This window comes from Orcinus orca, chromosome 4 (genome assembly GCF_937001465.1).
Source record: "Orcinus orca chromosome 4, mOrcOrc1.1, whole genome shotgun sequence".
Lineage (NCBI taxonomy): Eukaryota > Metazoa > Chordata > Mammalia > Artiodactyla > Delphinidae > Orcinus > Orcinus orca.
Window position 1 is genome coordinate 14244813 of NC_064562.1, and position 27984 is coordinate 14272796.

General features: G+C 36.1%; 1 protein-coding gene across 3 annotated transcripts in view; it reads left to right on the forward strand.

Moving 5' to 3' along the window:
- GRID2 (glutamate ionotropic receptor delta type subunit 2) overlaps positions 1-27984 on the forward strand; it is a 1386623-nt gene that overhangs the window by 1096582 nt on the left and 262057 nt on the right. For all 3 annotated transcript variants that reach the window (XM_004276975.4, XM_049709175.1, XM_049709174.1), the window contains one exon: positions 9483-9621. In XM_004276975.4, the coding sequence (XP_004277023.1) occupies positions 9483-9621 (139 nt within the window). The remainder of the gene's footprint in view (positions 1-9482; positions 9622-27984) is intronic.

Consider the following 27984-nt stretch of genomic DNA (forward strand, 5'->3'; position numbering starts at 1 on the left):
CTAATTTCTGCTATGCTTTTAGCCATGTGGGGCTGTGTTTTTAATTTAACAGGTAATTTTTTGTCTTTTACCTGTCTTCTAGCATCCAGAATCTATGAAAATACTATTTTTTTCTCAAATTGTGGATACAGAAAAACAAAACAAAGGAAGGGAAAAATGGTCTTTATTAAACTCACCCTTCTCTCTTTATACTTCTTTTATTTAGGTCTTGTTTTTAATTGTGAGATACGATGTAAGTACAGAAAAGTGTACAAAACTTAAAAGTGCAGCTCAATGAATTACCAACAATGGAACACCAGTGTAATTGCCACCCAGGAAAAGATAGAACATTACCCGTGACACAGCCCCCATTTCCCCACCTCAACCATTAGTCTATATCCCCAAAGGTAACCACTCATGAGATTATCAACACTACCATTCATGTTGCCTGTTTTAGAGCAGTTATCATACAGTGTGCATTCTTTTACTCAGAAATTTAGTTTGTGAAGTCCATTCATGGTGTTATATATAACTGAAATCTGTTCATTTTCATTGCTATATAATATCCCACTATATGAATACATATGTGTGTGTGTGTGTGTGTGTGTGTGTGTGTGTGTGTGTGTATATACACCATACTTTATACACTCTATCCTCAAAGAGTGTTTAGGCTATTTCCAGTTTGAGGCTATTATGAATAATGTTGCTTTGGAGATTCCTGTTCATGTCTCAGTGTACACATTTTCCTCTTTGAGGTATGTACCTGAGTGGAACTGCTGAGTCTTAAGGTATGTGTATGGTAGTTTTCAGAGATGCTGCCAAATTGTTTGTCAAAGTGAGTGAACCAATTTATAATCTCATCAACAGGTTACTAGGATTCTAGTCGCTCTACATCCTTGCCAACACTTGATATTTCCTTATTTCAATTATTCTGTTGGCTATGTAGTGGTATTTCATTTTTCTTTTAGTTTGTGTACCCCTAATAACTAATGAAGTTGCCACCTTTTCACATATTTAATGGGCATTTGGTATCTTCCTTTGTGAAACCTCTTGCCCATTTTTCTAGTTATTGTCTGTTTTATTGTTATTGATTTATAGAAGTTAATATACGTTGATGAAATTTCTGTTAGATATGAGTATTGCAAATATGTTCTACTGTGGCTTGTCTTTACTTTCTTCATGGTGGTTTTTGAACTACAAAGTATTACCATAGTCAAATTGTCAATCTTTTCATTTTTTATCCTCATTTTGAAATAAATTTATTGAGATATATTTGACTGATAAAAATTGTACTAAGATTTACAACTTGATGTTTTAATATTTGTATACACTGTTAAAAGATCACCATAATCAAGCTAAATAATTTGTCTATAACCTCTTCATAATTACAGTGTGTGTGTTGAGATTTAATTCAAGATCTATCCTCTTAGCAAGTATCAAGTATATGATACAGTTTTGCTAACTGTTGTCACCATGCTGTACATTAGGTCTCTAGAACTTATTCATAGTGCATAAATGAAACTTTGCACCCTTGAACCAACATCTCATTTCCCCCATACTTCCCACCCCAGCCCCTGACCACCACCATTCTATTCTCTGCTTCTACGAATTTGATTAGTTTAGATTGCACATGTAAGTGAAATCATGCAGCATTTGTTTTTCTGTGGCTGGCTTATTTCACTCAACGTAATTTCCTCACGGTGCATCCATGTTGTCACATATGGCAGGATTCTCGTTTTTGTGGATGAATAATATTCGTGTGTGTGTGTGTGTTCTACTGTGGCTTGTCTTTAAATACATATCACATTTTATTTACCCATGCATCTACTGATGAACATTTAAGTTGTTTCCATATCTTGGCAGTTGTGAATAATGCTTCAGTGAACATGGGAGTGCAGTTCTCTATTTGAGATGCATATTTCATTTCCTTCAGATATATACTCAGAGGAGGAATTGCTGGTTCACATGGCAGTTCAATTTTAATTTTTTGAGGAACCTCCATAGGTTTTGCATAGTGGCTGCACAAATTTACATTTGAACCAAAAGCATACAAGGGTTCCCTTTTTTCCACATCCTCACCAAAGCATATTTTCTTTCTCTCTCTCTTTTTTTAATAACACCCATCTTAACAGGTGGAGGCAATATATCATAGTGGGTTTGATTTTCATTTCACTAATAATTAGTGATGTTGGATATACTTTCATGTGCCTCTGTGCCATCTGTATGTCTTCTTTCGAAAAAATATCTATTCAGATCCTCTGCCCATTTTTTTTTTATTTAACATCTTTATTGGAGTATAATTGCTTTACAGTGTTGTGTTAGTTTCTGCTGTATAAAAAAGTATATCAGCTATATGTATACATATATCCTCTTACCCTCCCTCTTGCATCTCCCTCCACCCTCCCTATCCCACCCCTCTAGGTGGTCACAAAGCACTGAGCTGATCTCCCTGTGCTCTGCAGCTGCTTCCCACTAGCTATCTGTTTTACATTTGGTAGCGTATATATGTCCATGCCCTCTCTAACTTCGTCCCAGCTTACCCTTCCCCCTCTCCGTGTCCTTAAGTCCATTCTCTACGTCTGTGTCTTTATTCATGTCCTGCCCCTAGGTTCTTCAGAACCATTTTTTTTTAGATTCCAAGTATATGTGTTAGCATATGGTATTTGTTTTTCTTTTTGACATCCACCTCACTACAAATAACTCAATTTCGTTTCTTTTTATGGCTAAGTAATATTCCATTGTATATACGTGTCACATCTTCTTTATCCATTCATCTGTCTATGGACACTTAGGTTACTTCCATATCCTGGCTATTGTAAATAGTGCTGCAGTGAATATTGTGGTACATGACTCTTTTTGAATTATGGTTTTCTCAGGGTATATGCCCACTAGTGGGATTACTGGGTCATATGGTAGTTCTATTTCAAGTTTTTCTACGTCTTTGATTGGCGAATTTAGTCCCTTTACGTTTACAGTAACTATTGATCTGTATGTTCTTATTGCCATTCTGTTGTTTTCTAGCTGGTTTCGTAGTTCCTCTCTGTTTCTTCTTTTTCTTTCTTCCCTTGGGTTTTCATGGTTTCCTTTAGTGTTGTGTTAGATTCCTTTCTCATTTTCTTTTGTATATTTACTATAAGTTTTTTCCTTGTGGCTACTGTGAGGTTCACATATAACATCCTATATAAACAGCAGTCCTTTTTAAGTTGCTAACAATTAAATTTGAATACATTCCAAAGCTTTGTCATTTTACTCCCCTTCCACCACATTTTATAATTTGATGACACTTTACATCTTTTTATTTTATATATCCCTTACCTAATTATTGTAATTGTAGTTAATTTCACTACTTTTGTTTTTTGACGTTCATGCTTGCTTTACAAGTGATTGATCCACTACCTTTATTATATATTTATATTTTCCAGTGAAATCTTTTGTATGTTTTTTAAAATTATTAATTAATGCCATTTCTTTTTACCTTGAAGAGGCCCCTTTAACATTTCTTATAGGACCAGTTTAGTGGTAATTAACTCATTTAGCTTTTGCTTACTTGGGAAACTCTTTAATCTCTCCTTCTATTCTAAATGATAATTTGCTGGGTAGAGAATCCTTGGTTGTATTTTTTTTCCTTTCAGCACTTTTAATATGTCATGCCGTTCCTTTCTGGCTTGAAGTTTCTACTGAAAAAAAATCTGTTGATAGCCTTATGGGATTTCCAATGTATGTAATGTTTTTTTCCTTGATGCTTTTAGAATTCTCTCTTTGTCTTTAACTTTTACCATTTTAATTATAATGTGTCTTGGTGTGTGTCTTTTCTGGGTTCATCTCTGGTATTCCTGGACCTGGATGCCTGTTTCCTTCCCCAGATGAGGGAAATTCAGCCACTATTTCTTCAGATAATTTTCCTGGAACTTTCTCTCTCTCTTCTCCTTCTGAAATCTCTACAATGCAGATGTTATTATGCTCAGTGTTGTCCCAAAGGTCCCTTAAGGTATCTTCACTTTTTTAAAATTGTTGTGTTTTTTTTTTTCATTTCGCTGCTCTGTCTGGGGGGTTTCCATTGCTTTGTCTTCCAGCTCACTGATTCATTCTTCTACCTCATCCAGTCTTCTATAAACACCACTAGTATATTTTTCATTTCAGTTACAATTTTTGTTTGGTACTGTCTTACATTTTCTCTTAGTTGAAGTTCTCACTGTGTTCATCTGTACTTCTTCCAGGTTCAGTGAGCATCTTTATTACCATTACTTTGAACTCTTTATCAGGTATATTGCTTATCTCCATTTCATTTAGTTCTTATTCTGTCTCCTCATTTTGATTAATTCTCTGTGTTTCTCTTTATTAGTTAAATCAGGTACCTCTCCCAGTCTTGAAGGAATGGCCTTATGTAGGAGATGTTCTATGGGACTCAGAGGCACAATCCTGCCTGGCCACTGGAGCTCGGTGCTCAGGGGGTATCCCTATTTGGGCTGCATGCACCTTCATGTTGTGGTAGGGCCACAGCTACTGCTATAGTACACTGGTAGGCAGGGCTGGTCCATGACATGGCTACAGAGCCCTGGGGGGAGGAGCTGGCCCTGGCTCAGCTCAGGTTTTTTGCTTTTTGCTAATGCATTCTGTGCTCTGTTCAGAAAAAGTCTTTTAGTACCCAATCTTGTGGATACGTTGGATATATTCTCTTATATTCTTTTCTAGAAGCTTTATTGTTTATATTTACATATGTAAGGCACTTGGTATTGATTTTTGTATGTATTATAAGTTAGGAGACAAGTTTTATTATTTTTCATATATATATATCCAGGTTAACCTAGTAGTACTTACTGAAAAGACCTCCCTGTCTATATAGTACTGCAGTGCCAGCTGGGCATAAATTGTCTATGTACACATGAATAGTTTTCATTGATTTGGTCTATCCTTGGACAAATACCATACTATCTTAATTACTATATAAAGCTACAGTCAACTAGAACCAGTCTTCTTCTTCTTCTTGAACACCATCTTAGCTATTATTGTTCTTTTGGAATTTTCTACAAATTTTACATTTAGCTTTTCACAAACACACACATACATTCCCTCTCTGTGTCTCTCACACACACATACATACATACACACACACACATACATACATACACACACACACACACACACGCAGAGAACTTGAGATTCTGATTGGTAATTCATGGAATCTATAGATCAGTTTGAGAAAAATTTATATCTTTATAATATTGAGTCTTCGATCAATAAACATGATATATCTATTTATTTATTTAACCTTCTTTTACTACACTCAAAAAAGTTTTATAGATTTTCATGTAGAGATCTTACACATCTTTATTTCTAGATATTTGCTATTTTTAGTGCTATTGCAAATGGTGTATATTTTTTAATTTCATGTCTTAAATGTTTGTTACTGCTATAAGCATATCTGATTATTTTTGAAGATTGACTCTGTACCATAGTAAACTAACATTAATTTTAGTAATTTATTCCATATTCTCTTAGATTTTCTACATACATATTCATATCATCTCTAACCCGTAACTTTTTTCACTCTTTCCAATTTTTTAGTATTTTTTCTTTCTTTGTATTTATTGTTTTTGCTTATTGTACTACACTGTTTAGTAGCTACAATTAAATGTTGAATAGAAGTGGTAACAACTTGTAGCCTTTAAGATAGTCTTTAAAAATGCTTATTTTGTTAGTAAGTATGAACATTTGCTGGAGGCTTCCTGAAAATACTCTTGTGAGACTAAGTGTGTTTTTTTTATTTCTAGTTTGCTGGAGAATTTCTAGGTTTTCAATTTTTTTATGACTGGATGTTGAATTTTATCTGTGCCTTTTCTGTTTCAACCAAGATGATTATAGGACTTTTCTCCTTTATAGTGCTAATTTAGTGAATTTTAATGATTTATTTTTAAATGCCAAACCAACCCTTGCTTTCATATAATAAACCCAGCATGCTTATTTATTTATTTTTGCAATTTTCAGTTTACTAATTTATGTAAGTCTTTTTTTTAATCTACTATCATATGAAAGACTGGCCATTAATTTTCCTTTCCTGGAATGACATTTTCAGATTTTGTTATCAAAGTTGTGCCTTCTTTATAAAATGTATGGAATGATGTCTTGCTTTTTTCTAACCTCAGAAAGAGTTTGTGTAAAATTATACTTAATTATTGATAAAACATTTGGTAGGTTTTTTCCCAGAAAGCCCACTGGTCTTGAATTTTTTGGTGGGTAAGTTTTAATTGTGGATTCAAAGTCTTTAATACTTATAAGATCATTAAAATTTTCTATTTCTTTTGCTGGCAATTTTTCTACGAATTTGTCCATGTCATCTCAATTTTCAAATTAATTGGCATAGAACTGTACATAAGATCCTCCTCTTTTATCCTTCTAATATCTGAAATATCTGTAACAATATGCCCTTTTAACTCCTATTATTGTATTTTTTTGTGCCTTTACTTATTTTCTTGATCAGTCTCGAGAGCTTTTTATAGGTATTTTCAAAGGCCCAAACTTCTGTTGGATCAACATTCTCTATTTTATTTTTTATCTAGTTTACTGATTTTTGCTCTTATATTTATTATATCCTTCCTTCTATGTTCTTTGGGTTTAGCTTGCCAGGTGTTTTTTAACTTCTTGAAATTGATGAATAGCTCATTGATTTTCAGACTTCTTATATAAGTTATGAATTTCCCTTTAAACACAAATTTAGCTACATCCTATCAGCTATCAAAACTTGTGAAATTTTGATATGGAGTATTTTTATTTTCATCAACTTAAAAATACTTTTTATTTCTCTTGTGATTTTTCTTTGACCCATGGCCCTAATAGAATTGTAATTGTTGATTTCCAACCATATGAGGATTTTCTGGTTTTCTTAGTCCCACCCCCATTTGGCAAGCCCTGGGCCTTAATTTTTATAGCCACCTGACTTTGAAGGCTTTCAAAACATTGCTCAACATCTTAGTTTCTTATCTTCCTGTTGTTAAATTGGCATTTATCCCTCAGGAAAAAGCAGTCCTAAATACCAGTCGCATTTCTGAGTTATCTTCTTCAGGATCTTGATCTTCTAGTTTCTTACTGCTCTCAAATGCGTTATATGTTCATTTTTTCTAGTTGCCATCAGTGGGAGGATTGTCTTGAATTACCAGAATTAGAAGTCAAGATTCCCTTTACTTTTAATATTTGATTTCTAAGTGCAGATATCAAATAAAATGTCATTTTATTTGGACTCCACAAGAATATTTGAATTCCCCAAGTTTCAGGCTTTATGCCACAGATGAAGAAAGCTCAGCAAGTATTCTTTCTTGTGGGTGATAACAACTCTAACCAAGGGTAAAGACTTCATGGACACAAACCTTCAATTAGCCGTTTCAGTCATGAATTTACTGTTCTACTTTTGTTATATTTATTAACATCTTTCAGTCTTTAGCTATCATCTTGTTCATATTTTATTATTTTTTTTCAATTAATCATTTTGTCTAGGAAGTCCCCATTTGGTTTAAAAATGAATATTTTATTGTACTTTCATCTTTTAAAAGCTGAGTGAATATTTCCTTTGCTTTGAAGAAGAAAATATCCAAAATGCATTATAACTGCTTTTGAAAAAATGTGTTCCAGATATCAGAGGTTAGCCTATTCTGAGTATATTACATCAGGAAAATAGCTCAGGTCATACCCAAAGGGTATGTTTGTACTACACTGAAAGTTTAGAAATATTGCATAGTGAGAATTAGTGGTTGGCATAAAAATCTGCCTGATATGATAATTAATTGAATCCTGTTAAGCCATTCACATATTGATGTACCTAGGCAAATGTAGTATTATATCTCTTTAATTTATTTTTACTCTTAGCATAAACCTAATTTATTTTAAAAGGATTATTGACTCCATACAAAACATATATTCATTTAACAAATATTTACCCACCTAAAAGGGGGCAGGAACTGTATCTGTGTTAGAAACTAGACAATAAGGAAGAGGAAAAAAACAAAAATATATAAAATATATGATAAATTATGATTTTTAAAAAATACAGTGACTGAAAGAATGAGGTCGTGAGAAATTATTTTAGATAGAATGGAAATACGTATTTGTGAGGAAGTATCATCTGAGGAGAAACTTAAAAAAATTAAAGGGAAGGTCATTTTTAAATTAAAGAGCAGAGAATTCCAGGCATAAAAATTGCAAGTACAAAGACCCTAGGACAGAAATCAGTGTAACTCCATGCAAGAAATTGCAAGAAGGCCGTTGAGAGGGTGGAAAAATGCAAGTCAGGAAATTGACGTGAGATCAGTTCATGTAGGACCTGATAGGCCTTGGTAGAGATTTGGGGTTGCTTTGTTTTTCTCTGAGAGTGACAGGAGTCCATTGGAAGTTTTGATCAGAGGAATATCACGATTTCATTTTCATTTTCAAAGAGCACCATCGAGATAGACTTAGGAGTGGTAGTGCATAGAATGTAAACAAGTAAACCATTTAAGTGGTTTAGTAGTACAGTCAAAAGAAGTGACAGCACTGGAAGTGAGGAGATGAGGTAGGATTTGGTATGTGAGTTGAAGATAAAGGTGACAGGACTTGCTACCAGATGGGATGTTGGAAAGTTTCTAAGTATTTGGTCTGAGAAATAGAGTGAAGAGTGGTGCTATTCCCTGAAATAGTGTAGACTGGGGTGTTCATTCAAGAGTGAAAATAAAACGTTCTGATTCAGATGTAATAAATTTCAGATGCCCATTAAATTCCAAGTGGAAATTATGTAGGTATTTATCTGTAGCTCTCTAGAGAGAGTAAAGCTTGAAATATAAATCTGAGAGTCATCAAAGTATACTGTAGATAATATTCAACATCAGGGGACTTGAGATTAGCTGCGGTTGGAATGCGGACAGAACAGAAACAGTTTAGAGACTGAGCCCAAGGACACACCAACATTTAGAAGATGGAGAAGAAGATTCTACAACAAGATTACAAAAGAGTGGTGAGTCAGTTAGGAGTAGATCAAAACACATGTGATGATGCTGAAACCAATAGTCATATGTGTTCTCCCAAGATTATTAATAACCTATGATTCTAGGGAATTTAACAAAAAATAATCTTTTAATATTATTTATTAAACTAGAAATCTGAAAAGTTATGTTAAATATAAGCATAACAGTATTAATATCTCCTAACTAGTAAATAGTCAAGCCCTTGGATGTAAAGTGTATATCTGAGGTTGTAATAAGAGGGTAATTCTAGGGTTGAAGAACAAGCTGGAAGAAATATCATTTAAACATGTTATACTAAATATTTATCATGCTTCTGTTTGACTGAGTCTCACATAATCTCATAAACCAGATTCAAATATGAAGTGATGAACGTAAGCAAAATACAGAGATCCATGCTGATGTTATGTGAAAGATTTCTCATTACTTAAAATTTAACTTGCTCTTGAATGTGTATGACTTCAGATTCTAAATAAAGACTTGTTGATGTTCTTTTATTCTCTTTGCTTCTTTCCACAGGTGGGGAAGTCCCATACACAACTCTGGCTACCCGAATGATGATGGGGGCTTGGTGGCTATTTGCTTTGATTGTCATCTCATCTTACACAGCAAACCTTGCTGCTTTCCTCACTATCACCCGCATTGAAAGCTCCATCCAGTAAGTAGACAAAGATTCCACTTGATACAAAGCATGAGAAATGACAGGCGTGGCCAAAGCTATGTGATGTCTGTTAATATATTTACAACTTCCTTTTGAGTAAAGGCTTAATTTTGTGATGTGCAGACATCACAACATAGTCCAACTCCTGAAAGTACAGTTTTGGTACAGCATTTTTTTTTTTTTTTTTTGTGGTATGCGGCCCTCTCACTGTTGTGGCCTCTCCTGCTGCGGAGCACAGGCTCCGGACGCACAGGCTCAGCGGCCATGGCTCACGGGCCCAGCCGCTCCAGGGCATGTGGGATCTTCCCGGACCGGGGCACGAACCCGTGTCCCCTGCATCGGCAGGCGGACCCTCAACCACTGCGCCACCAGGGAAGCCCCAGCATTCTTTATACAATAAAATTCTGGGTATAATTTGGACATTGCTTCCCACATTTTCCTGGAAGGATAACACATATTCAGAATTTTAACCTCTGTAAAATATGACTGTGGGCAATATTATTAAAAAGAAGGAAAAGGATACATACTAAAATATATATATTTCAAGTTTGAGATGCTCAGTCTTTGCCTTGAGTCTGTCCCATTATGCACTGTCTGAGTAAATAGGTAGACACTGGATGATTGATAGATAGGTGATAGGTAGGGAGAGGGAGAGAGAGAGAGAGAGAGAGAGAGAGAGAATGAGAATAGCTTTCAAGAGGTAAAACCACATTCTGTCTCTTCATTGCATTATAGCTAACGTGAGTATTATTGCTGCTGCTTTTCCAGCTGCAGTGGTGGTAAATTGCCGTTAACTATACTGTACTTTTGAATCCTGAAAGCTACCTAAGTCAGTGCTTCATTTCACAAATGACTTTCCCATGATCCCTGAGACTCCAAAGGCCTTTGATTTACCGTGGCCAGTTTTTCTTTATGTGGTTTCATACCATAAGGTCAGGTCAGTGCCACAGTACAGCTTCTGCCTTATTAGAACATAGTGTTCTGTATATTGTTTTACGAAAAATTTCTCTGAAAATTTTATTAATCCAAAATCAAGGTAGTTTGAACTTTTGTAAAGTTAAAAAACATTTATTTCTCAACAAAGTTGACAGTTCAAGATTAGAATAATTAACTTTGTCAAGGAATTAATTAGGGATTTACTTCATCCTTAAGAGAAAACTTGAATTCTTCTTGCCTTTAAAATAGTATGTAAATGAATTCCATTAGTAGTTGCAAAATTATTATAGCACAATACTAAAAGTCAAGAATTAATGATCTAAAAAGAAATAGGGTATTTTCTTCAACTGCTTGTGTACATAAATTGAAACCTCAAAATTCAGCTACTAATAGTCAATTATTTCATTCATTTATGAAAATGATGTTCCCAACTTCTCTCATCAAATCAGTCTTAAGTTGTTTTCCCAGTTATTTCTTTGGTGCAGAACCTTCATATCCTTTTAACTTACTACCCTTGTAGCCCGTTCTACGTGTGGCATAAGTTATAAGTGATCCAGAGTGAAGCTCATGGAAAATTTAAGCTCATGACCCCATCAGAGTCCTATTTTAAGCAATAATGAAAATGATTACAATGTCCCAGCCCAAGAAATCAATGAATTAGTAAAATTGTGCAAATAATAATTAACATTTATTGAGCACTCACAAGATGCCAAACTTTGTACTAGATGTTTGATGTGCATTGGCTTATTTAATACTTACAACCATCTTCTGTAATGCATACTACTTATTAATAACCCATTTTACAACTGAAGTTGAAAAGATAAGTAACTTGCCTCAAATCATGCAGCTAATAAGTGATTGATTAAAGACCGGACCTTAAATCTGTCTCCTTCCTGAATCTATGTTCTAACTATGCCACACTAGTCCCCGTTCCACACCCTTGTACATTTGTATGGCTAGTTGCTTTTTAGGGAACTTTATAAAGGATGTGTCATAGCCTCATTCATTGCTAAGTATAGTGATGTAAAGGATGACATTATTCAAATCCTCAATTTGTCTGAGGAAATAAAGTATCAAAAGTTAGGAGATTTTTGTGTTGGGTCGATTCTCTAGGCGTATATCCCAGCATGAGCTAATTATGTCTATAATTGATACCTGCCACTCAGGGTAAGACTGCTTGCCAGACCAGTCAATGGAAATCACATTAAGAAAAATAGTTTTAAAAAATTAAAATGGAGCATTTTAATCTCACTAATATACTTCTTGTCAACTTTGTTTTACATGTTATATTTTAAGAGAACTTAAAGTACATAGGTTTTTACTATGTAGCTCAGATCTGACTTTGAAACATTTTAAAATAAATGAAGAACATTTTAAATAACTGATTTTATGTAGCATGTGACAATCATAAATAATAAAAATTATGGATATTATTCACTGAGAATTTATTATCAAGCGCATATATATATATATATATCCCCTTTATTACTCAAAATTACCCTAATAATACAACTACTACTATGATTCCTACTTTGTAGATCAAGAAACAGAAATTTGGAAGTTAACTGCTCACTAGCACACAGTGAATAGTGTCAGAGCTGGAAATCTAACCTACATCAATCCAATACCAATTCATGACTTTACCTACTGAAGTTTTTCTTTATCTTACAATTTGTTTCTTGCTGGTTCTTAAAATTTGTTTGCTTGAGCCGCCCTTTCACTGAGGTCGCAGGCCTCATGGTGTGTGTATATCTGAGCTATTTAGTCATTACAACTTTGCCAGCATTCGTTAGTATCTAGACTTTCATGCAATAGCAGTGGGAGCAAAAGCCTCTATCACATTTTTACACCCATAGGATTTTCTAAAGTAAAATCTAATGGAAAAAGATCCTAATTGCACATGATGTTTCCCTCAGGTGTAGCTTTCCACAATCCAAAATAACTGAACATTCATTTTTTTAACAAATTATTTCTTTCTAATGCCAACTCACATTATTAAAAGTCAACTTTGGGTATAATGAATCTCCCCTTCCTTCTAATCTTTTCACTAGGTTAATTATGAAAGGGGAAAATCAGAGCCAAATAAGTTAAAAGAGACCTAATTCTCTCCCCAAACTTAAAGATAGCTTCTAATTTCATGCTTCAGCTGTGTTGGTAAACATAATTGTAATGTTTCTTGGAAACATTCAAAGTTCCATTTATAACTAATGTCAAACCTTCTTGGAAAATTCTAAGTCTGATTTTTCTTAGAAAAGCAAAAACTTTTTTCACAAAACCATGCACTGTCATTCTTCTTAATCATTCACATTCATGAGATTTGCTCATCGTTAAATGAAGCAGTGTTCATCAGGGTACCTTTTCCCAGCCCAATTGCTGTTCCATTAACAAACATCTACCATCCACATCTTTATTCCCAAAATTCAAAGTCACTTCTGCACACCAGGAGAGGCAGAGGTGGCTAGCTGGTAACCACAAATCTGATCTCTTTTCCTCTGAGTCTGTTTCTTGGCTACTGTAAATAATGCTTCAGTGAACATAGGGGTGCATAATCTTTTCAATTCAAAAGAACATAATCTTTTCAAATTAGTATTTGCACTTTATTTGGATAAATACCCAGGAGTGGAATTTGTGGATCGTACTCTAGTTCTGGTTTAAATTGCTTGAGGAACCTCCATATGGTTTTCCATAGTGGCTGCACCAATGCACAGGGTTTCCTTTTCTCCACCTTCTCACCAACACTTATTACTTGTTGCCTTTTTGATAATAGACATTCTGACAGGTGCGAGGTGGTAGCTCATTGTGGTTTTGATTTGCATTTCCTGGTGATTTAGTGGTGTTGAGCATCTTTTCATGTGCCTGTTGGCCATCTGTATGTTAAATGTCTGTAATTTATACAGACGTTTGGAAAAAATGTCTATTCAGATCCTCTGACCATTTTTAATCTGGTTGTTTGTTTTTTTAATGTCAAGTTGTATGAGTTCTTTTTATATTTTGGATATTAACCCCTGATCGGGTATATCATTTGCAAATATCTTCCCCCATTCAGTAGGTGGCCTTTTCATCTTGTTGATAGTTTCCTTCACTGTGCAAAAGCTTTTTAGTTTGATGTAGTCCCATTTGTTTATTTTTGCTAATCCATGTATAACTTTTGAATCTCCCAAAACTTAACTAATAATAGCCTATGGCTGACTTGAAACCTTACCAGCAACATAAACTGTTAATTAACATGTATTTTGTGTGTTATATGTATTATATACTTATTTTTACAATAAAATAAGCTAGACAAAAGAAAATATTATTAAAAATCATAAGGAAAACTATTTATGGTACATATATGATTTTAATGAAAAAAAGTCCATGAATAAGTGGACCCTCACAGTTCAAACCCATGTTGTTCAAGGGTCAACTGTAGATATTTAAACACTGTGCTAGGCATTTAGTCTATAAATGTATTTAGGTATTATCCCTGAGTCACAATTTATTCGGGGAGATAACAGTGTAGAACTCAATGACATAGGGCTCTGATAAATTATTTATAAAATGCTGTATGAACACAGGGAAGGAGTGATTTAAGTCAATAACTTGGAGAGAAGGGGAGAAGAGAGGAAAAAAAACTATTAGACATCACAGAAGTTCTCTGATGTATCATCGGAGAGTTTGATCTTAAAGGATAAATTTCAGCATACTGAAGGAGTGGCTTATAGCAGAGGTATGAAACTCCTAGGAGAATATCTAGCAAAGGGTAGGTTATCAAAATGCGTTCATCTCCTTCATGGATTGAGATAGGTGATGTGAGGGTGACAGGAAGTGAAATAGAAAAGGAGGGTAGGACCACATCTTGAAGGGCATGATAAAGCTTGTTACGGAATTTGGAGTTTTTCCTGGAGATAATGAAGAGTGACATCATTTAAGAAAGACAGCTTTATCTGTGGAGAGGAAGATAGGCCAGAGAGAAAAATGGAGGAGCATATGGAAACTCATTGCAGGTATCTAATAAACGTATATTTATGACGTTTAACAGTATGTCTCTACTTGATATAAACCTGATCACATATCTTCTTGTTTTATGGGCTCCTTATGTGGAACTATCTAAGGATTAAGGGTAATTTAAGAGAAATCTGGCTTGAGAAACTTTATATCTCTAGGCTAACATTTACATTTCTTGTGAATGTAGGAGTATTGCATCAGTTTATTTTTTTAAGATATTTTAAAAAAGGATGTGGTTTACTACCTCTTAGTTAAATAGATAGGGACGAAGAGAGTTACTAATGTGAGGAAATTCTAGAAGTCACTCTGGTTAGGCTGCTTTTCAGATGCAATTTTGCCAAAAATTTGTATCTCCAGGTTTGCTATTCCTGGACCCCATCCTGCCTATTAATTACTTTTAACCTTGAGCCATCAGAAAAGAAATGACATTTTTATTCCATTTTAATACATTTTCTTCTTAAAAGTAACACAAGGCTATTTTGAGAAAATTAGAAAGTAGAGTAAAATTTTCTAGGACAAAGCATTAATAATCCATAATTTGTCATAAAGCAGTAAGTTCTGTTAATATTTAAGCAAACTTTCTTTTAACTGTTTATTTTGAAGCAATTATATATACACAGGAAATTGCAAAGTCAGTGCAATTATAGCACAGAGATATCCCATATACCCTTCACCAAGTTTCCCCCAATGGTTACATCTTCAGTAATTACAGTACAGTATCAAAATCAGGAAATTGACATGGGTACTAGGTATACATATAGCACTGTGCCATTTTATCACAAGTTTAGAATCTCTAACCACCACTGCAATACAAGACTACTCCATCATTACAAAAATCTCCCGCATTCTACCCCTGTATAGTCACACTCACACCTTCTTCCCCACCATCCGCAGCTCTTGGTAACCACTGATGTTCTCCACTCATTCTAAGAGTGTTATATAAGTTGAATCATACAATATGTGGCCTTTTGAAATCAGCTTTTTTTTTCACTCAGCAAAATGCCCTTGAGGTCCATCCAAGTTGTTGCATGCATCAGTAGTTCATTGTTTTTTTATTGCTGAGTGGTATTTACCTATTTTTGTTGTTTCCAGTTTGTTTAAAATTTACCTATTGAATGGCATTTTTGTTGTTTCCAGTTTTTAGCTATTACAAATAAAACTGCTAAGAACATTTATGCTCAGGCTTTTGCGCGGATGTTTTCATTTCTCTGGCATAAAAGCCCAGGAGTGTGATCGTTGGGTAGTGCGGTAGGTGTGTGATTAGTTTTTAAGAAACTGCCGAACTGTTTTCCAGAGCGCCTGCACCATTTTACATCTCCACCAGCAACATATGGGGGACCCAGTTTCTCTGCATCCTTGTCAGCATTTGGTGCTGTCACTTTTTAAAATGTTAGCCCTTCTGATAGGAATGTAGTAATATCTTACTGTCATCTTAATTTGCATTTCCCTAGTGACTACTGATGTTGAGCATCTTTTCATGTGTTTTTTGTCATCCTTATATCCTCTTGCATGAAAGGTCCCTTTATGTCTTTGTCCATTTTCTGCTTGGACTGTTTGCTTTTTTACCGTTGAGAGTTCTTTACATATTCTAGATACAAGTTCTTTGTCAGACATGTGGTTGGCAAATATTTTCTCTTAGTCTATTGCTTGTTTTTTTTCATCCTCTTTGCAGGGTCTCACATAGAACAAACGTTTTTGATTTTGATGAAGTCAAATTTACCAGTTATTTTTTATGGATTTTGTACTTTTGACGTCGTGTCTTAAGACTCTTCAAGGAACTCCTAGGTCCCCAAAATTTTCAACTGTTTTATGCTAAAACGTGTATAGTTTTACATTTCACATTTAAATCTATCATCCATTTTGAGTTAAGTTTTGAACTAGATGTAAAGTTTAGGTTGAGGTTCATTTTTTGCCTATGGATATTCAAATGTCCAGGAGCGTTTTCTGGAAAAAAAACCCAGAAGAACAAACTATCTTTCCTTCATTCAATTGCTTGTGCACTTTGTAAAGAAAAATCAGTTCGCATACTGTGTGAGTCTATTTCTGGGTTCCCTATCCTGTCCCATTGATCTAGGTATCTGTCTCTCTGCCAACCGCATAGATTTGATTACTGTAGCTTGAAATTGAGGATACGGATTCCTCCCACTTACTCTTTTTTTTTTTCAGAATTATTTTAGCTATTCTACTTTCTTTGCCTTTCCATATAAATTTTAGAATGATCTTGTCTATATCTGCAAAAAAGTAATGCTAGAATTTTAATAGGAATTGCATTAAACCTGTGTATCAATTTGGGGAGTATTCACATCTTTACTATGTTGAGTCTTCCAATTTATGAACGCAGTATATCTCTCTGCGTATTTAGATTTTTAATTTCTTCTATCAACATTTTGTAATTTATAGCATATAAGTCTTATATATGGTAGAGTTATACCTAAGTATTTATTTTTATCCCAGTGATTATAAATGGTATTGGATCTTTGAATTTGGCTTCCACATATTCATTGCTAGTATAAAAATACGGTTTTTTATATGCTGATTTTATCTTGTGATCCTGATGTGAGTTCAGGGGTTCTAGGAGTTTTGGTAGATTCTTTGGGATTTTCTATGTAAACCTTCATGCCATTTACAAAATTGAGCAGTTGTGTTTCTTTCTTTCTCACCTGTATGCCTTTTATTTCCTTTTGTTGCCTTTTCTGTGATGACTAGAACTTCTGATACTACGTCAAATAAGAGTGGTGAGAGTGGACATCTCTATTTTGTTCTCTGTCTTGGGGAAGCATTCGGTCTTTCACTATTAGGTGTAAGGTTAGCTGTAGGGTTTTGTAGGTATTCTTCGTCGAGTTGAAGAAATTCTTTTCTATCCCTAGTTTTCTATGTGTTTTTATCATGAATGGATGTTAGATTTTGTCAAATGCTTTTTTTCCCGTCGACCGATATGCTCAGGTGATTTTTTTCTCCTTTAGCCTGTTTGGTGGATTACATTGTTTGATTAGTGAACTATTTTCAGAATGAGGTAGAGGCTAACTCTATTTCCCCCTCCTATTCCTTCTCCACCTTTTCCCCTAAATCTTGTTTTTCTTCTTAATTTTCTTCCTCTATTGATATGAGGCAATAAAAGAGCCTGACTTTCCCTGCCTGCAGCTCTACTTATTATTGTCTTTTCTCCTACCCCAGCTATTGCTTCCTTCTATCCATTATCTTCCCATTCCAGTTTACCCTCCAGAGTGTAGAGTCCAGACAGTTACCTTCTTACATCCTTAAAATTGGCTCTAAAGCCTCCATTATTACCTCATTCTATCAAAATAAAGTTCAATTCCATCAGCAGAGCTTATTAAACCGTTCAAAAGCTGATCAGCTTCTTTTTTGCCTACTAGCACCAATTAATTCATTCTCACACTTGTTCATGCTCCAGTCAAGTCAAACTTTTATAGGATATTTCATGCTTCTTTGGAGTTTCCATGCTGTTCCCACTCACTGAAATGACCCAGAACTGCATTCTCTTCTGGCATCTTCGGTTAGCTCAGGCACAATTAGTCATTACACATGTGTCTTCTCTTTGAGAGTGTACATTTTTCAAAGACAAGGACTATGTCACCTTCATATTTGTTCCCCTAATCCTTCTCAGAGTACCTGGCACAGAGTATTAATAAGAGCAGCTAACAATGAGTGCTTGCTATGTGACAGACACTCTCCTAATGCTTTGTGTAGATTTTCTCATTTAATCCTCATACTAGCCCTATGAGAGATATATTATTTTCATCTCCTTTTTGGAGATGACAAAACTAAAAGCTAGGGTAGTAAACCCAGGCAGTTGGCACTAGAACCTCTGTCTTCACCAGTGGGTCATATAGTCTGCAATTAGCAAATACACTAAATCTTTACTGAATGAAATAAATAAATAATATATGCGTGAATACATTAATGAATGAAAACCATCAGTATCATTATAAGTTTCTTTGAAAAATAAAGATTTGCAGAAGAGAATTAATGGCTGAATTATATTTAGCTAAGTCAATTCCAGATATTTCTAAGTTGCATGGTATCCTAGAAACAGACACCAGAGCCATGGACTCAAATAAATTTGCATTTAAAATCTCTCCCACTTAGTAGCAAATGATCTTGTCATTTTCTGTAATTATTTTAAGCCTTATTTTCCCTAAGAGTAAGAAGAGAATGAGTTCAACTTCATAACTTTTAGTATAAAGAATAAATGGGGGGAAAAAAGACATAAATAACAGCACAGTTCCTGGACACACCCTACCTAGGATTTGCTTCCATTTTTCTCCTTGCTCCCAGGAGCTCATGTAAAATTCCTTGAACTCTTCTTCCCTTCACTCTCATTTTTGGTGGTACTAATAACTATTCTTTTTACCATTTTGTCCACAATTTCATACACTCAGTTATTTCCTTTACCTGGTTCAGCTAAACCTCAAAGTTCCCTGTTGCCGCTGCTGTTGTTTCTGACACAGCTACCACCGCCCTGCCCTACTTCATGGGCGTCGTCTTCTTGCCCTGCCCCTTAATCCTCCAAGCCCCTCAAAGGTAAAAAACTGTCTCTCAGCAAGCCTTATCTGATCTTAAGCCTAAATAAGAACTTAGGAGGGAGATGCAAGAGGGAGGAGATATGGGGATATATGTATATGTATAGCTGATTGACTTTGTTATAAAGCAGAAACTTACACACCCTTGTAAAGCAATTATACTCCAATAAAGATGTTTAAAAGAAAAATAAGGATTTAGCCAAATGGTTCATTCTGTTGTCTCACTTTAGCTTAACTCTCATGAAGATTAAGTTGCTACTGTTAGTGACTAACACTCAACCCAGGTCAGGATATCTATGTGTCAGGCACGTTTTCTCTTTTAACTCATCTTTCATAACCTGTAGCTGTATACCACTTCCTCTGTGTAGTTTTCCACAGAGTTTCATAACTGAATTTAGTGGCTCCCTTTTTTGAATGCCTTTGCATCTACCTTGTTTACACTCTGAGCAACATCTAGCCTTGTACTGGAGTATTATTCTACTTGTTTTACCTTCCCAATTACAATATATGTTCTCGAGGATGGTTTTATGACTTGTATTAACACAGTGCCTTATGTAGTACCTTACTGAGTACACAGTTGGTTACAAGTAAATATTCATTGAATGAATGAACCAGAAAAGGATTTCTTAGAATCTGGCTTGAGACTATGGAACTCCATGACTTGTTTATAGCCTCATAAGAAATCAGAAAGAAATATGAAAGCCATTTCTTTGTTCTTTTATTCCAGGATAAGACAGGGAGCCCAGAATGGTATGTTCTCTCAGTTTCCTTAGTGTCTCACCTACTTCAGTCTTTCAGTAGGAGGCTATTTCTTAGCTCTCAGCAGGGAATTGCACACTTTATTAGGAACAGCCAAAATCAAGGTGGCTGGAGTGAGTTGGACCTGATTCATACTGCTTTTTATGTTTTGGTTTAGTATAGAATTGTATAAACTTAGCTCCAGAGTACATAGTCATAGCAGACAGAGGAAGACATTCATCTCCTTACTCTATACTGTTCAGTGTCAAAATGGCTTACTTGTCAAAGCCCTTAAGTACTACAGTGATGGATGTTTTATAAACATATAGCCATCTAGATGTTATAGGCAGAATTTTGTCTTTCTTTTTGGAAAACAAAAACTCTCAGAAGTATGCTGGTCTTTCAAAGCCACTCTTCAGTGAGGATTTAATTAAAAGTTGTCTGCAGCTTTTTTTGTGACTCGCAGGAACAGGGCTATTTTAGCATTGTTATAGACTCTGTTTACACTGAGCTCACTGAGATGAAAACTTTGCCAAACTAATAAGCTCCCACAACCCCTAAAATGATCTCCTTCTTCTGGACAAGCTGAATCATTCTAAACAAGTCAAATCCTCACCTCGTTCTCTCTCTCGGCCTTAGTCATCTAAGCCTAAAAACCTATTAAGTTCTCAAGAATATAAATTCCTGTATCCTCTCTATTTCTTGTTATTTTCCTGCCTTACCTGAAGTCAGCCAAATAAATAACTTCTATCTACCACAAGTATGAGAATATGGTAAAACTCTTATACTTGGGAGCACTCTGCTCAGTCATTTTAGAGGAGCCAGTGCACATGGGGCAGGCTTTTGTGAAATTAATGTAGAAGGGTAAAGATGTGGTACATATATACAATGGAATATTACTCGGCCATAAAAAGGAATGGAATTGGGTCATTTGTAGAGACATGGATGGACCTAGAGACTGTCATACAGAGTGAAGTAAGTCAGAAAGAGAAAAACGAGTATCATATATTAACGCATATACGTGGAATCTAGAAAAATGGTACAGATGAAGCTATTTCCAGGCCAGGGATAGAGATACAGACGTAGAGAACAGACGTGTGGACACAGTGGGAGAAGGGGAGGGTGGGGACGAACTGGGAGATTAAAATTGACATAAATACACTACCATGTGTAAAATAGATAGCTAGTGGGAACCTGCTGCATAGCACAGGGAGCTCAGCTCAGTGCTCTGTGATGACCCAGATGGGTGGGATGGGGGCGGGAGGGAGGTCCAAGAGGGAGGGGTTATATGTATACATACAGCTGATTCACTTCACTGTACAGCAGAAACTAACACAACATTGTAAAGCAATTATACTGCAATAAAAAAATTAAAATTAAAAAAACTTTTTGAATTAAAATAAAATTTTAAAATGTAGAAGTGTAAGTGATGGACCTGGGTGACAATGGAATAGGTAGGCAGAGTTGTTCAGCAGAACACTGCTGAAGAGGACTGGAGACCTAGCTTTGAGTGTTCACGTCTCTTTCCTGCTTCTGAATAATAAGGTAAGTTTTTAAACCACTTTGTACCTTACTTTTCCGTCTTTGAAAATGTGATCCATTCCTTCTCCACAAGTATTTGTCCCACAGTTTGAATTAAGTTACTTCCAGTGTCTCTTCAACTATAAACTTCTATATCAACTACACAAATGAGGTATCTTATTAAACAAGATCTAAGATAATGATAAAAATATATTTGCATAGATTACTCAATAAAAGAAACCCTAGACTGAAAGGAAACTCTTTGTCACCATTTTTCTCATTCTGTTTTTCTTGTCCCACCTTGCTTTCCCAGTGCAGCACACCATCCTGCCAGCGATCCTGGTGTGCTGACCTCCACCCTCCGCTAAGTATCTGCTTGACCCCATTAGTTCTCTGATTCTCTTAGCTCCTCCACAAGCTCCTATCATCTAAAGATAGTCTATTTATTTATTTATTTTTTGTTTGTTTTTTTGTTTTTGTTTTTTCTTTTTTTGCCGTAAGCAGGTCTCTCACTGTTGTGGCCTCTCCCGTTCACAGGCTCCGGACGCGCAGGCTCAGTGGCCATGGCTCACGGGCCTAGCCGCTCCGCGGCATGTGGGATCTTCCCAGACCGGGGCATGAACCCGTGTCCCCTGCATCGGCAGGCGGACTCTCAACCACTGCGCCACCAGGGAAGCCCAGTCAATTTATTTTTAATGGCTTTCTACTCCACCACCCCCCACCACACACACACATACACACACACACACACACACACACACACGCACACACTCACTACACACACCCCTACTACAGCCCCTATTTCTCCAACCCTGATCTTTTAGCCTAAGGACAATTTTGGAAATCACCAGATGCCCCAGATCATGGCAAGTTTCCAAGAGGGCAAAGAACAAGATCTGCAGCCAGCTGGCTGGGCTGCTTTGTCAGATGACGATTGTAATCTTCTGAGAGGGATGCAGAACTCTCAACATTTGCTACTGAATGGGGGGTGGGGAGCACATTAAAAAACAGTTCGCGGGGCTTCCCTGGTGGCGCAGTGGTTGAGAGTCCGCCTGCCGATGCAGGGGATACGGGTTCGTGCCCCGGTCCGGGAAGATCCCACATGCCGTGGAGCGGCTGGGCCCGTGAGCCATGGCCGCTGAGCCTGCGCGTCCGGAGCCTGTGCTCTGCAACGGGAGAGGCCACAACAGTGAGAGAGGCCCACGTACCGAAAACAAAACAAAACAGTCCGCATATTTATAATGTGAGTGACTGTGAATAAGAGCTGACTCTGAGCATTAAGACATGCATTTTATATCTGCTTTTCGTTGACATTTCTCAAAAAAGCTATATACCTAACTGGGAATAGAGGATAGTTTCTCTGGATGATTCAAAAAAATCTTTTTCAGAGAAATCCAGAGACCTACTGTACTGCAAAGAAGGAAAATATCTTTTGTATTTGGGAAATTTTAACTTATCAATAGACACTTGGTCCCCTGCTCTGTATTATGAAGAGTGAGGATTTTTGTTTTAGTAAGAAAGATTCATTAGAATCTTCACTGAAACAGTGACCTTCCACCTTATTTTGACAGTAACATTTCCCTGGGTCTTCAAATAGGCTATTAAATTAGCCCTACTGTTATTTCTGATAAATTCCTCCTCTCTAGTTATTTCTTTCCACTATGAATAATTTGATAATGTGATTAATGTTTTGAGCTCCTTCAAAGACCTTATAGGGAAAAAAATTACAAATTACTATTGATTCCTCATTTGAATCCACACTGTATTTTATTTGGGTCATTGTTTTATGTAGTAATATTGTGTATTATTGTTTCACAGCTTGTTAGTGGCCCAGCTGTGGGGTACTGATCAATGGTTCAGTTTCAGCCTTGGAGGGTATATTGTATAAAGTTTTTTCCATAAGTCAGCACTGGCCCTGACTCTAATTAACATTTTCAGTGTTGATTTGAAGTATGGAATAGGGAGTAAGCTTATTAAATATGCAGATTACTTTATAATGAGTAGGGGTGATTATTGACTAGAACCACACTGTAAGAATTCATTAAGGACCTTGACAAATTAAACAAGGTGATTAGAAATGAGATGAAGTTTAATAGGGACAAATATGTGATAATTCACTCAGAGATGGAAAGAACAAACTCTGTACGTGTGTGTGTGTGTGTGTGTGTGTGTGTGTGTGTATAGTTTAAAATTGGGGGATGTAGGCAGTTTCAGAATGAATCATCTGTCATTTGTAAATTTGAAATGTAGCATTGGTGTTTATAAAGAAAATGACCAAAGTCACCTAGCAGTAGATAAGTTGTTCAGGACTTTTAAACTACTGTGATCTATTTATAAGGTCCATAACTTATGCAAAAATTGCAATAGAAGAGAAAAAAGATGGCTTAGTTAATTACAAAGTAAAAAAGGGAGTAATAGATGCTGCGAGTAAAAGTAAAGGGATTTAGTGTTTAACTCAGCAAAGAGAAGGCTGAAGGAAGAAAATGAAAAAGAAATGTTTTATTACATAAAGAAATAGTGTTCTAGAGGTGGTGAGTAGCTATTGTCCATGTGACTGAGAACAAAATGAGAGGATTATTTGAAATGGGGGGGTTTAGGTTAGGCATGAGTAAGGACTGCCTGGTGTTAAGTTTTGTAAGTCATAAAAATGTCTTAGGAAGAAAAAGTCAGTTTTGGAGGCTGGCTTATGTACCTTAAGGAATGTAATCAAATTATGTGATACCTCCAGGAACTCTCAACTCTCTGATGCTATGATTGTATTAGGATTCTTTCTTAACATCACTTAGAAATTTGTTGATCCTCAGGGAAATTCATGGGGATTACTCAAGTCCTTCCTGTATTTTCAAGGATATAGGAACATGAAAATCTACTATTCTACTATTGAAGTATATTGGATTAGTTGAGGATATTGTCCTAACAAATTTTACAATTAGCTGACAATCAATAGTAAATGTAATGCAATGCTGGCCATACAAATTTAGAATAATTCCATATTCATATTGTCCTGTGTAAATAAATATTGCATCTTCATGATATGTAAGAAAGAAACTGCACAGGAAAATTGCAGAGCAATTGAATTCACAGAATATTCGGCCTTTTGCACTGGAGTTTTGCTTAATTAGTATATATATGTGTGTGTGTGTGTGTGTGTGTGTGTGTACACCATGAAAGACTACTTTATTTGACTAATAGGCCATTTAAAATAGAGAACAGAGTCATAAATGATAATTCTGTCAGCAGGTGGAATGTAATGTCTGCCACATATCAGGATGCATGACATGACGAAATTATTTCCTAGCTTATAATGTGGGTCAACAAGTCAGGCAAGACAATCAGAGTTTCAGATGACTGTTTTCTCGCATTTATTTAGCATTGTCATTTTGGAGAGAGTTTAACCATCATCTTTATTAATTACTGCCTCCCAGCAGCAAGAAGGACAGAGTGCTTCCTCCTTCCTCTGGGTTCTCTAAAATGACCTATCATATCCACAAGTCTGAATCAACTTCTAAAAAGTGTATGGGAACTGCAAGTCTCTCCAAGTGCACCTAGTCTCTGATATCCATCTATCTCAAATGCATCTATTTTACATGAATTTCCAATATTACCTGTGACCATCCTGTCTATACCACGTGGCAGATAGGGGTGCTTTTGACTACTCTTCAGGGGGAAATATTCCTAAATCTCTCGGGAAAGACTTGAAAGTCATCTCCTGGCATGTAACCCTCCATGCCTAGTAATCTACCATGTAGGGACAGTGTTTGGAAGGGGGCAATGCCCTCTTATGAGTACCTCTACACACTTTTTCTAGACCAAGCACGTTTGGAATTCTGATGGATATTTAAATAGTTTTTTAAAGAAGTTCAGAGCACAGAGACCTGAAGCCATCTTTTATCTAATTTACTCTGGTGAACCACATAAGGTTGGGTGTGAGGGTATGTGAAGGATGTAGGACAGAAGCGGAGAGAGGGACAGAACAGAGGGGCTGGAGAAGGAGGCACCACTCAGGCCTTATTCGAGCATCCCACATGGAGCCCTTCTCATCCGCTCACCCTCCTCTGTAAATCCCCAGTCCTCTTTGGTCCTCATATGGTTCCTCTAATAAAACACCCTCTCCAACCGGGGGGCCTCCCTTGGGAAACTCTCCCTGTCTCTGCAAGTAAAGGAATCCTAGCCCTCTGCCTTGCCTGATATCCTTCAAACTTGTCAGCCTCAGACTTCAGACTTCTGCTGTCTTGAAAACGAAAAAAATTCTGGCACCATGAAAGAAAGAAAAACACAAACACATCCTCTCCACTAGAGATGGCTGTGTCTGGGTTCCTCCTGAATTACCTTGCTCCATAAATTATACTATTTTAGGCTATACAATCTCATGTTCTATGAGAGAACTGTATTTCCTTCACTACTGTGACTTTGACCTTAATCTTTTTAAAATAAGAAACCTAGCATTATTGGGCTAAAGAATATCCAACTCTTTCCTGAGCCTGCTTTCATTAAATATCGTTAGCCCTCATGCACTTAAAATAGTTCTCACTGAGCTCTTCAGTATGGACTGAACCATCTGCAAACCAGATTTTCTTCTGACATCAGGGAGTGTTAAGAGTCCTGCTTACCGTACCATTTACCCTTGATACCCTTTATGTTTCATCAGACTTCCTTTCCAAACTTGTATATGAGGAGCTGGGAAAACTTCACTGAGCAAAAGAAGCTACTAGGATTCAGAATGTGGTTTCTCAAAGGACAAGTGGTCATTAGCTACATTGCAGTAGGAGACAGGAAGCCTTTCCATATGCTTATCTGTTCTCCTATAAGTAGAGCATTCATATTATTGAGACTTCTTCATCTTTATGTAAATACTCAACCCTTGAAAGAAAAAAATCCTAAAGTTCAGCTTTCTATAATAACACTCAGTATTACCAAAGGTGACTATTCTCTCTTTGTTCTGGTGCCTATCTCTTCTTTAGCTACTAAAACCATGAATTCTTTTACATTTTTTTAATCATTTCAGTTAGCAGAGTTAGTTGAGCAATTTTCGTCACCACTTCAGTTTGCTTCTGATATTTTAATCAGAAATCACTCATCAAACCAACCACAAAATTGTCGTCTCTGTTTCCACACTGCTGAATAAGTATCCCTCTCAGGAATAGACATTCCACCTTGTACTGGATCCTATGTTTACCAGAACATTGGACTGTACCTCAGCTTTTCCAGATATTTTGTTTCAGTCCTATTTGTTTAATTTTTCTTTGTATTTGCCTTGCCTCTGAATTTATTTATGGCAAACTGTCTTGTTTGCAAACAATTCACTGGTGGTCCAATAAAGCTTTTGCAGCTGATTTTGATACAGGGAAAATTTCCAAAGCTCCCTTTTATAAAGTTGTGTTTTCTAAAAAAAAAAAAATTTTTTTTCCTACAAAATACTGCTGGCCATGATTAATCACCCACAGAATGGCTGGTAATACATAGTAAAAATCCCATTTTTATGCAATGCTAGTTTACTGGGAATGCTGGTTTTCCAAGATGAAAGCATCTTTCTAATAAAGAAATGGAGGCAAAACAAATGAACCTCATTGATTGCTATTTTTCAGACCCTGGGCTAGGTTCGGCGTTTCAAGATAAATAAAATAAATAAATAACATTAAAAAAAAAAACATGAGCATCAGTAACATGCATTCGAATGAGGTAAACAATGAAGTAAAATTTCTAACCACAATGCTAAGGTGTGAACGTATTTTAAGTATTAGAAGAGCACAGAATAAGCAGCTGAGTTTGATCTTGAAGGGAAAAAATTCACCAGGGAAGACCAGGAAAGATCTTAAGCTGAGAAAACACCTACCAAGCAAGGAATGATGAAATGGTCTGTTTGCTGTATAATGTGAATAGGAATGAAGCAAAAGGTTGTTTTTGAAAATGAAAAAAAAGTTTTTAGGCCAAATTTTGGAAGGATCTTGAATGCTACAGAGTTTGAACCATTTTCTAAGGGCCGTGAGGTATACAGGAAGTATTTAAATAAGTGAGGGATGGGATCAGATTTGAATATTAGAAGGAGCACGTTAGCTGTGGTATGGAGGATGGATTAGAGGTTGGTGGGAGTAGAGATGGGGAAAAGCGTAGAAATAATTTTCTAGGTAGAAATGATGAGGGTATTGGCAACGGAAAGGCAAAGGTAGTGACAGATTCCCAAGATTTAGGAGGTAAAAATGTACAAAACTTCATGAGAGGTTAGATGGGGTGTGGGAGTTAAAGGCCACGGGTGAGGAAGAGCTTTAGCTGAGATGAATCTGTTGGTGGGAAAAATCAAAAGATGGCAATTCTAGAAATCATAATAGAGGACAAAGTACCAGCAATAATAGTAATAAATTAATAACTGCAACTATCAGTAATTGAGCACTTAAAGAGTAAGTTCTAGGCTAGGTGTCTTGTATCAAAATCTACTTCAAACTTCCAGATACCTTATTATAAAATGATTGTTTCCCCTATTTCACAGGGAAAGGAATTGCAATTTGGAGAATTTTAATTTTTCCAAGGATTGAAACTCAAATCTTTACGTCTTCAGAACCCATGTTTTTAGAAGCAAAGAGGTTGCCCAGTGCACAGCTGTCGTCAGCACCTCTCAGTAGCAGGCCTGCCTTACCAGACC